This window comes from Topomyia yanbarensis, chromosome 3 (assembly GCF_030247195.1).
Source record: "Topomyia yanbarensis strain Yona2022 chromosome 3, ASM3024719v1, whole genome shotgun sequence".
Taxonomy (NCBI): domain Eukaryota; kingdom Metazoa; phylum Arthropoda; class Insecta; order Diptera; family Culicidae; genus Topomyia; species Topomyia yanbarensis.
This window is the reverse complement of record NC_080672.1, coordinates 116,588,420-116,604,127: the sequence shown is the minus strand read 5'-3', so window position 1 is coordinate 116,604,127 and position 15,708 is coordinate 116,588,420. Positions and strand designations below refer to the sequence as shown.

Genomic DNA, 15,708 nt, shown 5'->3' with positions numbered 1-15,708 from the left:
AATAACGTGTTGTATATTATTCTTTAAAAATATTTGGATGCATGTTGCGACCCCTTATAGTAATTTTATGGTTTGGAATGAAAAATCTTTTCCTCATAGAAAATATACCGCAATTATTCAATTTCCGTTAAATGATTAAGTTTTTTATCAAACTTCTACTCGAGTTATTTTTTTTATTTCGATTATAGAGGTTTTAACCTTAAGGTTATTCGCCTCTTCGGGTTAGAAAAATCTCTTATGAATAATGTCCAACCCTATGAGCGGGGTCGGGACTCGAAGACAGGTGCGCTGCGTACAAGGCAATCGATTTACCAACTACGCTACGCCCACCCGGAGTTATTTATTTTTTAAAGCGCTCATATATAATGTTATTCCTTATGAAATATAATAGTAAAATAATTCGGAACATTGGAATAGGCATTGCTAAAATTTGCACAACATTGAACGCAAAAACTAATGTTGGGGATGTCTTCATTTCTAGAGACAAAAATATGTGACGCGGAAAAGCCGCCAACTTGCCCCAGCCCCGGGGTAAGTTGACGGTATGCATGGGGTAAGTTGGCGGAATGCCAGAAAATAGACAATCAAATGGAAATTCGATTACATCGTCTTTCCATTCGTGACTGTGATTAGCAAATCGACAGCTAACAGCAGTAGCATACGTAGCGTACGTCCAATATTCGCAACAAGGCAGTTTAGCTTGCTGCGGCCGGAAGTCGTTTCCTATCAACAGCAGAGGTCAGCGGTGCTCCAAGGAGGAACTAGAGTTTATTGCCACTCAGTAGCAGCAGTTTCCGTAAAGCCGTGTGGTGTCCGGCGGGCTGAAATCTTTTTGCACTATTTCAACCAAGAATAGAACCTCTGGGAACTGCTCCCATGTCGTAAGAGGCGACTAACAACATGCTAGGAGTTCCTAGGCCGAGGTTTTGTTCCGTACCGAAGACTTAATCTGGGCGGACCTTAAGGTTTTCCATATTACCCTCTTTCCAGTCTGTATTTAGTGAATCACTGACATATACCTTTTCTGATTCGCCTTTCTTGATTGTGTACCAACGTTTTAAGTTTCTTCTGGCGGTTGTATATTAGCCGTAAATGACGAAATCTAATTCTACACTAAGTAACAGAATATATTAATATACCGGCACTTCCACGCCAAGGTTTAACTTCCAAAGCTTTGGCTTAAAAACCGTTTTTAAAAAATGGAAACTTTCATGCAGGAAATTTATTGAATTGGCCTAAGATGGAGCTGTCGAATTTCACAAAAAGCTTTTTATGTTGCAAGTGATCTGTAGTTGTGTTAAATTAGGTATTTTTCTATTATATTTGGAACCGTCTACCGACAAATCTACATTTACGAATACCTCCAAAAGTGACTTCTTGAGGTCTCATGAAGGCCTGACACTAGCTTTATGATACTTTTGCTTTTCTAAACAGTAATAAAAATCTCAACATTCAAGAACTTCACTTTGTCAGAAAATGTAGGGCCATCGGAAGCTAAAACTTCGTAAAATCGCACTCCTGGTCCTTTTTTCAGTGCAGTACTCTACGTCACTCGTTCAAATTTGCACCGCTCTTATGGTAGTCGGTATTTGCTAGTATTACTGTTCTCCCATCCATTCTGGTAGTCAAACGGTGGGATAGCAAAATTCTTACAAGTTTCCTATCTCATGCCTCCACGCGATTCTAAGTCTATTGATGACATTTGGTCCTTAGACCGCAGAATGAGAGGGTGCGAACAGAATGAGAGGGTGCGAACAGATCTAGTCGAGAAAACATTGCCGTAAAAATGAATAGTTGATCGGAAATTAGCCCCAATACGACTAATCTGACTAGTATCTATGAACACGGCTCAATACGTATTGAAAATTCGCCGCGTCTGTTTTTATGAACCTAATTTAAAACTCCGTTATTGCTAACAAGCCCGTGCATCAGATTAACAATCCTTTATATTTCCCTTCAGTGTTCGGTATTATCGCTCGTATACTTGTATTCCACAAACAATCCGATATGGAAAATAAGAAATACTTTCCTTGATTTATAACATCTCTCGCTATTTTTGCCTGTATAATGTGTTATCACTCGGTAGTTTTCAAGCCAATAAATATATCGTAGAGAAGAAGTAGCGAATTCTGTCCAAATACTGTTGCAATAAATAGTGATCCGGCCCATTACGCGGATAAGATTAGCTTTTCTAGGCAATACTCCCACGGTCGGCCGTGTGGAGTTCAAATTGCTTTTGTTTAGGGAACATAGTATACTCTCGGTAGCCGGCTGCCCAGAGTTTAAAAATAACCAAAAACTAAACAAGATCATCTCTTTTTCGAGTGATCGTGCACTCGAAGACTAACTAAACAACTACCTAATAAAACATGCTTTACAGGTCGCATCGTTTGCTTGGAGCGAATCCTAGACCTGATACCCTTCCAAACCACCAACTCCGCGACACCTATGGAAGAGTCTGATGAATCGTCGTCCTTCCGTTAAGTAGGTGGAGCATCAACACTTCCCGTCTACCTTATCCTTTATCCTTCCCCGTGAACGATGGAGATGGGGGCGGCCGGCAATGATGGCTATCATGCTGTTGAGGTTTTAATATGGGTCGGATTGGTATGAATTCCTACTTACCACTTCCTAAGCAACTCTTATTAGATAATCAGCAGTCAAACATGATGAAGTCAGTGTGCAATCCGCCAAAATCATCGTCACAACGCAACGCAACGCAACGCAACGCAACGCAACGCAATCAAATGGAAATTCGATTACATCAGTGGTCCTTATGAAATGTGCCGATTGTCTTTTCACAAAAACTGTATATTATTCGACACTTTTCATTATATTTCTGTCTCAATACCCCGTCATTTTGACTTCGATGCATACTCCATATTCATAGACAAATTTTCGAAATTCTTCAGGCGATTGGCCGAAATTATTGTCTTCTGTATTGACGAGAGACACAATAAACAGTTTCTCTTACTTTGGAGAGAATTCCAGAAATTAAAATATTTGATGTCTATTTTTGCACTGTAAATAGTACCGCCTACTTACCCCGTGTGCATCACCGCCAACTTACCCCAACCGCATATTTTATAAAAAAGTTTTTAAAAAATTACTTTTGTGTATGTATAGGTGTAATATCTATACGGATACAGAAAGCTATTTTCACGCGCTGTGGAAAAATACAATCATTCGGGTAATAGATTGAAAACCACCTTAAATAACACAAAATGTTTAAAATTAAGAAAATTTACAAAGTGCGCTCAAAAACACAATATCGCCCACAGCTTCTACAAAATAAATGTTTTGCAACAAAAACACATTGGATAATGCGTTTCATATTACTTGAGGTTCACAACGAGAGACAGCGCTTTATGTCTTATAGAAACGGAGAAAAGGGGATTCCGCCAACTTACCCCAACCGCCAACTAGCCCCGGGCTCCCCTATTTTTCATTGGTACCTGAATCTCGACAATACGTAAAAAATGATTTCATCATGTTTTTTGTCATTATTATTTGTTCTGACTTTTTAAAACTCTCTTGGTCATGTCTCCTCAGACCCACTTCAGTGAGACTTGACAATGCAAGCGATCTCAGCAAAACTTTTATAACTTCTGAAAAAATAAAAATTCTTCACAAAATCATGAATACGCACAATACATTTAATATTTTTTTTTTAAATTGATAACTTTATAGAGATTTGCGTTGGTATATCAGTAGCGACTGGCTCAAATGGCACCTTCCCCCTATTGATCGGAGATTTGTGTCTCGTCATAATCTGCTTTTTCATCATTTCCCTAATGGGAAGCATTGGGAAAGTGGTAAGGTTAGGGGTATGAAAAATAATGATACAGAACAATTAAAACAAAGCATTCTGCATCTCCGGAAGAATGCTGAACGATCTGCAGGTACTGCAATAGCAGAAAGAACATTTCCAACCCCCAGGAGGATTTAGAATTATTTTTTTAATGTAGAATTCATGTAAGCTTTCAATATAAAGGTCCCGGTTTAAAATATCGGCTGTGGCAGCCGCGTCAGATTTTGAACGTTAATAACTTCTATTATACTTAGCAGTATTATTTGATGCATGGGCCATTTTGTCGAAAATATGTTCAGCAGTGTTGTAGTAAAATATGAAGTATGTATAACATGCATTAATAACGAAAAAACTGTGTTTTGCAAAATCTTTCGAAACTCGGAAATGGTGAAAATGTTCAGTACATCTTGATCGGATCCGTTTTATATATTTAAAACGCTACAGATTTGTTCCTATTATCATTTATATTTGGCTGCTTGGTGCGAACAGAGGGCTGTAAAATATCGATGAGGTAATATTTGTAAGCTAAGTAGCCCTTATCAGCGCTATCAAACCGTTAACCAAAAATTTAATTTGAACATTATTCCCTTCACCAACTATTATTTTTATTTCCGACAGGTCCAAACTAGCATACACATCCACGAAAAACACGATTTTTAATCACCTGACTGAATGTCATTCCTGATTGGTTCCCGCTAATTTCATGCACCGGCCGCAAATCTTGAACAGTTTTTGTTCGAAGATCCTCCTCTTTCTCGATGCAAGTGAACGTATTTCATTCGATGGGCTGCCCATTTGGCTTCGAACGTAAACTGAACCGATCACAAACACACTGTATGTAAGGGGTAATGTGCGAGGGACGCGAACGTTGATTTTCTTTCCTTTCGATGGCCAGCCCCTTTGACTTCAAACGCAAACTGAACCAAGTACAAAACCAGGGGTGGTATGGGAGCTCAGCATCATTCGTGCGTTACACCCGTACTTACAACATGTGCTCGTCTGATTGTGGAATAGAAAGAAAGGCGAAGGAAAAGCAAAAATCCCGCTTAGTTTGTACCGGTCTCCAGTTTTCTGTCCGTTTGCTGAGAAAAGGTCACGACGCCGAGCATGTCGGCGTCGGAGCACTCGTTTACCTGGTAGCAATGAATATCTTGCCATCGTATAGGAACTGTCAGGAAATGCTGCCCGTGATAACAAAAAGATCAAAAGAAGGCCTACGCAACTTGAAAAGCAATCTTTCGGGGCCATTGTGCGAATAATTCTTTGCTACTGCTGTTGATGCTGGCTGGTAATACGTTTGTTCCAGTACACAAAAGTTACTCCGGAGCAAACAGGAGCGAAAACTACTTGCTCCTTTTCACTACGGTTACCACAAGAAAAAAGAAGCGAATACAGGAACGGTTTTCTACCTGTTTGCTCAGGAATTCAGTTTCTCCTGTTACTAGAACAAACCTAATGCGACAGTCAAACGAATGATGAGAAAAACCGATTCGCGCGAATACGCACTCTATCGCTCTCTCGCTCGTTTTCATGCCATATGCTTTTCCATTTCCATTTCCATGCTAATATGCGGCTTTCCCCCCATCCATTCAGTGATCAATGTTGCCACACGTATTTTCAGCTTTTCATCAATAACATTTCAACCATATTTTCAAATAATGTTGCAGATTTGAAAAGAAAGGAAATAGTTGATAAAGGAAGAGATTTATAAAATTTACATTTTTTTAAATTTTCCATTCCAACGTGATCCCATTGAATATTATTATATTTGAATTAACACTTTGAAGTGTAGTCACGACAATCCGATTATACCTCACAGTATCCACCCATATTTTGCACATCTGATTGAAAAACAACGTTGTTTATTCTAGCAATCTGAAATTTTCGAAAATTGATCCCTTTTCATTCCTTTCTGCTACTAACCAAAACAAATATACATCTTTCCCCCACCAACCATTTAGTGGAAAGCGTTGCCAAATGCATATTTTAACTTTTCATCAATAACATTCCTATAATATTTTTAAAGAATGTTGCAGATTTGAAAAAAGGAAAATAATTGTCGAAGGAATTTTAATTTTTAACCATAATTATCATAAAGTATCATCTGAAAATTTCCTATTTAAACGTGATTCAATCGCATATCTTTAGATTTAAATTAATGTCCTGAAGTGTTGTCACGACACTCGCATTATGTCGCGTATATTTTTTTATAATGAATTTTATAATTATCCGAAAGTTCTGATAAGTACACACTTAATTTCTTCTGCCGAATCTCAGCTTATTTCGCATCTTTTGGCGAACTCTCAACAGCTGAGATCTCAGAAAAATTGACATTTGGTGGAAAATATTTCACCGAAAACAAGCAAAAAAATCTCACTATACTGAGATATCAGTTTCTAAATTTGCTGACTACACGGCTGTTGGGAAATTGCATGTGTATCGACACATTTGAAGTACCGTCTCCTTATGTATTCTACATCTCTCCGGTTATGTCGCAGACATTACCCTCCCATCTTTTATTGTCCTCCAGTTTACTGTTAAGCACTGGAGATTTTGCATCATAAAGATGGTTTTTTTCTCGATAGGGTGAAGTTCTAGAATGTTCAAACCTCTTTTAGCTTAAAAACGACATTATTGTTTGCGTCAGTTTAGGAGGGTCTTTGCGAGACCCCTATAGAGCAGTATTTGGAGGATACTTGCTTTTGTACGTTGACGGTACTAAATGTGATGAAGACCTAAATAATTTTGCAGCATGCGCCGAACGCATGCCAGGCACAGATTTGTTGAGTATCGCGTTCTGTTTATCGCAACAGAGCAAAAAAAAATTTGCGCTATTTAAATTGAAATTTTAAAGGGTTACATCACTGTAGAGCACGAAAAACGTACGCAGGATTTTTTTTATATTTGATTTTATGCGAAATGGCGCCCTTTTGAGTGAAAAAACGCCGAAAATGTCATAAAAACGACACAAAATTATAAATTAAAATAACTCATTTTTAATTAATAATTTAATAATTTAATAATAGCAATAAAAAAATAAAATCCTACGTACGTCGGTGATGAAATCAATTCTATATTTACTTTGAAAGTTTCAAAGCGATCAAAAATCTGGCTATCTTCGTAGTTTGTAAGATAATTTGAAGGTTTAGCTTCTTCCTCTACTTGACAAGTAGATTTTAATAATTTTATGCAACATCAATCACAAGTTAGTTATATATTAATAGTAACTGCCCAAATCGTGTCACCAATATGCAAAGTCACCACTTGTGACTGAATATGAAAATCCTATTTAATCCTTTCATGACAAACTTTTATCTAGCGCAAATTGGGTTTAAGAATTATTTTCCGTAGCACTGTTGCGGTCAAAGAGTACAAAAAAAACTATTTTGATCAAGATAGATGCTTGTCTCGCAGTGTTAGAACTTGTAGGTACATTTAATTAAAATCTAAATCATTCCAAATCAAACCGTTTGCTTGCCTCGATTTAGATTTCTTTACTCTTCCTAGAAGGTGTTCCTTATCCGTAAACTTTGAAGGCTTCAAACCACTTGTTAATGAATTATAGCCCTTGATGCCTATTCCACTGTATGGCAAAGACGAGTATGGCTTTAACGAGTATCCAAGAGCATCACCAGTATTTAATCCATATCCAGTTTTCATGGCGTCCAGCTATAATCCAATGTTGCAACTCCTTTACGACTTTCACCGATTTGAACCACCCGCGCGATTTCACAAGACTAAAGACATGCCGGAGGACGACCGTTTCCTTTTATAGTGCTTTTCCTGAGTTCGACTTGGTGGTGACAGGACAAATAACGATTTATATGTTGACTCTGGTCTGAGGTAACAATTCCTTGGCAACGATTCTACCGGATCAGATATAACTATGTTTGTGCTGCGGAATTCAGGTTCTTTTCGGAAGGTTGTATTATTCCGGCTGGTAGATGGCACATGCAAACTGTGCTTGTTGTATCAGTCCGTATAACTTTCAGTGGTATATTTTTTGGGTGGTATAGATAGAATAATTAATCACACACGAATGTGCTCGCGTGATACCGTGATGTAAAACAATCCAAAAGTTTATAAAAAAGACAACATTTTTATGTGATAGAATAATGCTGGCTGGAAAGTTCAGTGTGTCGCAGTCGCGTAGTTGACCTGAATGAATCAGGAGTAGGCTATGGTTGTCAAATCACATATATTTTACGAGTACCCAACATCTCGGCTCGGTCCAGCACGTTGGACCCCGTTTTCTGGTTACTTCACCCCAAAAAGAGAATATAGGGTAAGTGGTTTCGCAGGTCTCGTATACTAGTCGTTGACATATTTGTAAAAGGTATTATTTATTGCTGTTTAACCGTGATAATCAGGTCCGGTCCAGCTGATGTTGGGTATGAAATACTTGCTAGACAGCGTCCCGCTGGAATGAATTGGTTATTCAAAATGGGATTAGGAGCACTTTACCAACTATGTCAAACAGTTTGTAGAGACAAGACCGGAAACCAATAATCATTATTATAGGAATTCGTTTCTGGTACTGGAAAAAGTTGTTACTTTTCCCAACTTTTGAGAGAGAGAGAGAGAGAGAGAGAGAGAGAGAGAAAATATGATCATATTAAATATTACAAACTGGATTAAGAATTAATTGATCAATGACTCACTTTATCGATTTTACTATACTTCATAGGCTCGACTGTCCAATCAAGTCCAGGAGTTAGACCATTCTACTCAGTTCGTTGACATCGGAAAATGTTTGTGTGTAAGTGTGCGTATGTATTAAGCAAAGCAAAGTATATGTTTTAAGCGGGTCTCATTATCAGTCAACTTTAAAAATCGATTTTGTTGCTTCAATCGTTAGAATTATTATTAATGGAAAATAGTTTTGCAAAGTTTGAGAATAAAACTATAAATATAAATTTCGTGCACGATTACAAATAAACTCTAAAAGTCTATGTAAGCAACTAAACACTGTTTTTATGTAATTTAATTGTGCCAGACTGAACTAAAATGTATTAAAAAAATTATTTTACTACGTTATTAACGCAGTTACTGCTAAGAATGGCTGAAAATAGAGTACTTGATTAAAAATAACTAAAATATACACCTTCAAATCACCATTATAGTCAATCTTGTGCAGAAAAGCCTTCCGAATAAGGAAGTTTATTGTTTCAGGTAAAAATTACGGACTAGATCTTGCACGGAGTTTGAGTTATCCTTGGCGAACTGCTGCGCGAGATTTTTTATGAATCTGCCATTTTTATTTATTTCGACATACAAAAAACTTTTTTTGTTCAGTAAATATATGTTATAAAATACGCAAAAGATAAAAGGATTCTCTTGTTATGTTCATATTCAAAAAATCCTACAAAACCACCTTTTTATGAGCTACCGATAAAGAGCAAGCAAAGCAAAATAAGTGAAAAAATCGTCACTCTTCCTTCTATCATGCTCATATGAGTCTACCTAGCAGTCTTGTCTTTTATTCTAAGTTAATAATTGATGCGCTCTAAAGTATTTATCCATCTTGTAATTTTCATGTCTTTTGTCTCTCTCTGTCAATAATTGTCGAAAATGACCAATGAAAATCGATGCAGTAGAATTTCAAGCGCCGGGACTGGCATAGCGTAGTTGGTTAACTGATTGTCTTGTACGCAGCACACTTGGATTCCGTTCCCAACCCCGCACAAAGAGTTAGAATTTTTTCTGAATAAATTTTTGCAACTCGAAAAAAAAGTTTTTACCGGAATCGCCGAATCGACCTCGACACCCTACCGGTTACCACGTGTGTAGGCTATGTCGAATAGTTAGTAGTGGCTCGTTAGGACGCCAGTGAACCGGAAGCTACGCTTCACCCGGATCCGCTGGACAAACCTGGCCTGTTGAGTAAGCTAGGACCACCACCGGGGACTAGATCGAGTAGATCGGGACGAAGCGGAGAGCTAAATGGTTCACGGAAACGAACATCGGTATCGGGAGCAATCTACCGCCGCGTTGGGAAACTCTCAGTAGGGTAGATTCATCGCCGTGAACTATCCGACTATATCGTGACAAAAATGGGATCTAATTGGCTCACAAAACAAACACGCGGTGTGGAAAAAAATTTCCACTGCCGTGGAACTCTCAGTCGGAGTATGGTAGTTCACCGCCGGATTATCCAAATAGATTTCGATAAATCTGGAAGCAAAATGACTCAATGAAGCGGGTATCGGTGTCGGGAGAAATTCCTCCATCGGAAAAGTCTCAGCTGGAGTAGGGAGACGATCTGACTAGATCGTAATAACGCTGAGAGCTAAATGACTCATGGAAACAGGAGTTAAATTGATTATGGAATCTAAATGGCTCACTGGAACGAGAGCTAAATGGCGACGTAATAGATGGTGACAAAAATCAAGAGAAGAGGCGAGAGTTAAATCAAAGCTCAAAGGTCGAGCCATTTCATGGACAAAGTGAGCCTGCGAGATAGAGCAGAAGAAAGAGGGGCGATGAAAATACAATGAGCACCCCCCCCTGCCTATGAAGTTATACCTTGTTGTAGTTCCGTGAGGAAGAAGGGCGAAAAAAGAGTATGAATTATTTTCAGTGGTTAGGCACGAAAGTGAGTCGTTAATCCCACACAGTGCCAATACAGGCCAGGCTTTTGAAGCTTTTTAAACGTTTCCGTAAAAAAACACACACACATACAGATTTTTCCCATCTCCACGAACTGAGCCGAATGGTATATGACACTCAGCCCTCCGAACCAGTATTAGATTGACGATTTTCAGAGTGATTGAATATCGTTTATATATGAGAAGGGCGAAAAGAAAAGCAATTCACTTTAGATTGAAGTTTCGGGATAGACTGAATGGATTGAAATTAAAAAAGGAAGTTGGAAAGTTTGATCAAGGTCAAGGAAGTTGGAAAGTTTGATTATTAAAATAGAAAAAGTGGTTATTGAAAAAGAGGTGATAGAAAGCCTAATTACGAAATAATAAAAAAAAAACAATCTGGTAAGAAGTATAAAAAAGAGCATTCCCAGCGGCTAAACTTCAAGCTGCCCCCTCCCCTGCATTATATGCTTGTAGGACCCATTATATTTGCTCCTAAAGCCATCTGGTTTATAGTACGAGGATGGTATCCCATCAACGACCTGTCGTCGATAGCAGCTCTATAAAAACCATAAAAAATATATTTGTTACATAACTTATGAAGTTTGCAATTATTTGAAACAAAATGATTTGTTTTAAAAGTTGCGCCAATTTTTTTACTTATTATTTTCTTTAAATATTAGGAATCATGTTAAAAAGCTTGTGTAAATATTTGGGAGTGAATGAAAATACTTTGCGATATATTATAAACTTAAAACAAGGCAATTGTACACTAAAGAACCAATGTAAATGTTATAATCTCGTAAAATACTTCAAGTTCTATTCTGAAATTTTCACATAATCTTCTTTTTTTCTGCTCAACCCTAAAAAAATATTTGCTTCTAACATTTGCAGAATACATAAACTACATAATAAAAACAAATATTACAAAAAATTCCAGTGAGATCAAGCGAAAACGCAACTTTTATTCTTTAATGTTTTTTTCCGCAAATCTAATAGTTTCTGAGTTATCAGGGATTGAACATGTTCAATTTTATAAAATTTATTAAATTCAAAAAAAAATTTAAAAAGTTCAAAAACTCAAAAACTTGAAAAAATAATAAATTCGGCCAAAGCAAAAAAAAATCGTGTCTATAATTTTTAGCTAAAGAATTGGAGATATTTAAAATTTTAGTTGTAAGTCTGACGTGGAATGATTTGCATTCTGCAAATTTAAGACTTTTTTGGTAGTATCCAAATGTTAGAAGCAAATATATTTTTAAAAGTCGCCCCAAAAACAATTATTTGATAACATAAGTATATTAAGAAGATCATATGAAAATTTCAGAATGGAATTCAAAGTATGCTATGAGATATTTCAATCATAACAGGTCAATCGCTGGGCGTTTAGTGTAAAATTGCCTAAAACAAGGCAAGTTTATAATTGTAATATCTCGCAAAGTATTTTGATATTCAATCTTAAATTTTTACACAAGCTATTTAACAAAATACTAAGTATAATAATAATAAGAAAATAATAAGTAAAAAATCAATTTCAATTAATTACAAATTTCATAAGTTAAATAACAAACAAAATATTTTTGTAATTTTTTTTTCGGTAAGCTCATTTGAAAGTGCAACTTTTTTATTCCGTTTCCGAGTTATCAGCGATTGAAAAATGTTCATTTTTATAAACTTCAAAAGTGCAAAAACTAATAACTTGAAAAAACTATCATATTCAGCCAAAACAAAAAATACGTATCAATTATTTTCAGCTAAAGAATGCAAGAAAATAAATTGGAAGGAATTTAAATTTTGGTTGTAAATCTGACGTGGAACGACCCGTACATTGCACGACATTCATATCAGAAAATGAAACAATTTGTCGTGATTTATAAACGAAAATTTTCGTGATTTTAAATATTCAGAGTACATTGCACGAAATTCATTGCAGACGGTCCGATATTTTCCAGTTTCCCTAGAGTATATAATGTGTTTAGCGGATAATCGAAGTCAATCCTTCACATAGTCATTTCTTCTGTATAGTTAAGTGTTAATAGGTGTGAATATCGTGAGAATAGAGAGATTGGACGTAGTGATTTTTTCATCACATTCTGATAACTTTGCAATGCATGCGCGTGAATCTAGCCGCCAAAAATATACCCGATCGTTCCCTGTAGCGCCACCTATAAATGACTAGTTGAAGCAACGATTTTACTGAAGATTGAAAGAGAATTCTTGCACCCCTTCTTGTTTTATGTTATTTTTTCAATGGTTATATTTTTATCCAAATAATTTTCTTACTGTAAATACGGGCTAAACAACGTAACATTCATTTTGCACTGAAATGTTGTTGAATAAGCTCCTCATAAATAACCTGCCCTACTAATCGAAACTCCTATTCCTGAAACATCTATGAAAGTAGTATGTGTTCCCTGCACTTTTGCAAGTAGATGTTGAATTAACGTTCCTTCCCTTCCTCGATGATTGTAAGGACGTGGCCAGGTGTACACTGTAATGCTTTTCCACCATCAAGAAAAACGTTAATCCCAAATGTTTTTTCTTGCGACACGGTATGGTGAATATCTATTTAAATATTAGCTGATCATTGTACAGCCACCCACGATTCGTGCAATCGTATATGCTATGCTATGCTATTGCACGAAATTCATCGCAGAAAGCGAAACTATTCTTCTAGATTGAAACGAAATGTTTCGTTATTTTACCAAATGTTTGTATATATCACGAATATTTCGTTAGTCGAACGATTTCATTTTCGTTCACCAAATAAAATTTTGGAACATATTTTCATCCGTTCTTTAAGGATCGATGCTTGACAACATCAATTTTTTTATGCGAAAGAGATCGGTCTGGCATAATCTCGAATGATTGCGATAATTTTTGTTCACGACATTTACGAAACATGTTTACAAAAGTTACATGCACGCCCGTATAAAGTTTTTTTGTTAATATTGTGGGGATTCTTTGGCAAAATCCGTGATTAGCGCCAAACAAATTTCTTGGACTGATTACGAATCTAATTCGTTAATAGCAACAATTAGATATAAACATCTTTCGTAGTCACAAAAAATGAACCGTTTCCTACGATGAATTTAGTGCAATGTACACTAAATATTTTTAGCAGATTTACGGATAAATTCGTTCAGTGATATGATTTTTTTGTACTAAATTATTTTGGAGATTTTTCGGAAAAAATCGTTCGTGTTGAAAAACATGCTCTTAAATATTATAAAGATTTTCGTGTATTTTATCAAACAATTGGTTTGATTAATGAAACAGATCTGTAATTAACCTACGAAAGTCGTTTCGTGGTTTTTACGAAAAACCCATCACGACAATAAAAAAGTTTCCGTAGAACTACGAATGATTCATCATTTATACAAAAAATTCGCATATTCTACGAAAGTTTTCTATACGAAATCTATTCGTAGGAGATTTACGAATATATTCTTTCAGTGTACTTGCTGCATGAAAAAAATCGTTACCGGCCTAGTGAATACCAGTATGGATAGGTATTGTCCGTGCTGTTCCACAGCAGACGCGACGATTTATTTTCGTAGCAAGATTCGTAGCGCTATTAAGCGCACGATTCGTCACAATGTATTTCGTATGGGATGAATGACACGTTAAAAAAGGTGGTGCAATTTTGTAATTGTTAATAAAACATACGAACACCTGAAACTTTGGAAGCATAGTTTTCAGTCAGTTTTATTGACAAATTAAGTTACAGTAAACAAGTAGCACACACACACTTGGGTAATACATATTTTTCGACGTCTTCCAGCATTTATTACCGAATGCGCCAATTCAATTCGTCACCTCAAAATGATTGAATGGCGCGTTTCCAATGAAACGTACAATAATCAATAGCAGATACGAAAATTCACAATCAGACTTTACTGTCTTCTACTATTCCTGTATCAAGGGGCGGTTCGATTTCTGCATTTACGTACGTTGAAATGTTCAGTCAGTCCCATAAATTACTGCTATTTTTATGCCGTTGAGCCAAGAAAAAAACGAAAGGATATTGATTTTGCAATATATCTTTATTACTGGTAGTAGGTATTTATTTGGTTCACTGTTGTGTATGCTGCTGTAGTGGGCTGGACTTTAAGCCTTTCATACTTGAAATATTAATAAAGTAAACACAACCAATTAATTCAATCAATCACTATTGACGACAATCATAGGTCTACATTTATTGGTACCTACTCTACACACTCAGAAAAATTTAAATACCATTTGGAGTGGACAACAAAATTTTAATATGTTTAATAAAATCCTGCTTCGATTTAATGTAAAATTTAAATTTGCTGAATAAGCTGGGGCACTGTGAATTTTTTTGCATGTTCTCGATTGTAACTTCTAGTACAATCATAATTCCAATGAGGATTCTTGACGATCGAATGGGGCTTACACATGCGAAGTCTAGCTTTCGAAACCAACGCATTTTTTTAATACTACGTTCCAAACTTATTTGCCAGTTCCACAAATTTCATACCACAGTATATGCACGTTATATGCACCACTCACTAGTATTTCTGCAGACTCTCAAAATAAAGTAAAACCTTGGTATTACGATCCAGTTGCGGGATTAATATTCATAAGATCGCCGGTTTTTAATTTACAGGTACAATTACGGGGCCAATGCAACGATCCTCATTAAAAATCCTTCTTGGTCGGGATTCGAATTAATAACAACCAAGCTTACCATCAGACAAGGGCACACTCAAATTTCCACCCCCAATTTAGACCAAGAGATATGTGGCAAATACACAACCAGTTTGCAAGAAACTATTGATTCAGTTCGTACATAGGTACGTGTAATGGTTACGAATTGGTCGTTTATCAAAACTAGAGCAATTGACAGTGACTCAGCCACTGGTGCAGGCATATGAAGAAAAACGATTAAAATTCCTCCCATTAACGTTGGATTTATAGTGACCAGCCCATCGTCTCAAGAAGTTTTCTGGAGTTCGGTTAAACAAACAACAAGAAAAAAACATATTCACGATTATCGAAACCCACATTCCATTCGTTACAAAGAAATCACCCCTTACCCAACCTCTTAAGTTCTAAGTGTATTTAAAGTTCTTGTACGGTTTGAATCGGAAATGCTAATGGAGTGCGAACTTGGGCAACACCTAAGAATGATTCCAATTAGTTGACCATATAAACACATGTTCCACAAAATGCCACGGCCCTTTCAAGTCACCGGGTCGGTGCCATTTCCTCCATTATTGCTTTGTTACACTATTTATGAACCGAACGATCGAGATGCGGTTTTTAGGAAACCATTCCCCAAAACAA

At 36.5% G+C, this 15,708-nt stretch overlaps 1 protein-coding gene across 4 annotated transcripts in view; it reads right to left on the bottom strand.

Moving 5' to 3' along the window:
- The window catches only part of LOC131692879 (plectin), a 37,831-nt gene extending 30,297 nt beyond the window's left edge, over positions 1–7,534 (bottom strand). For all 4 annotated transcript variants that reach the window (XM_058980223.1, XM_058980224.1, XM_058980225.1 and 1 more), the window contains exon 1: positions 7,290–7,534. In XM_058980223.1, coding sequence (XP_058836206.1) covers positions 7,290–7,471 — 182 coding nt within the window. In that variant the 5' untranslated portion in view covers positions 7,472–7,534. The remainder of the gene's footprint in view (positions 1–7,289) is intronic.
- Positions 7,535–15,708: the final 8,174 nt, after the last annotated feature.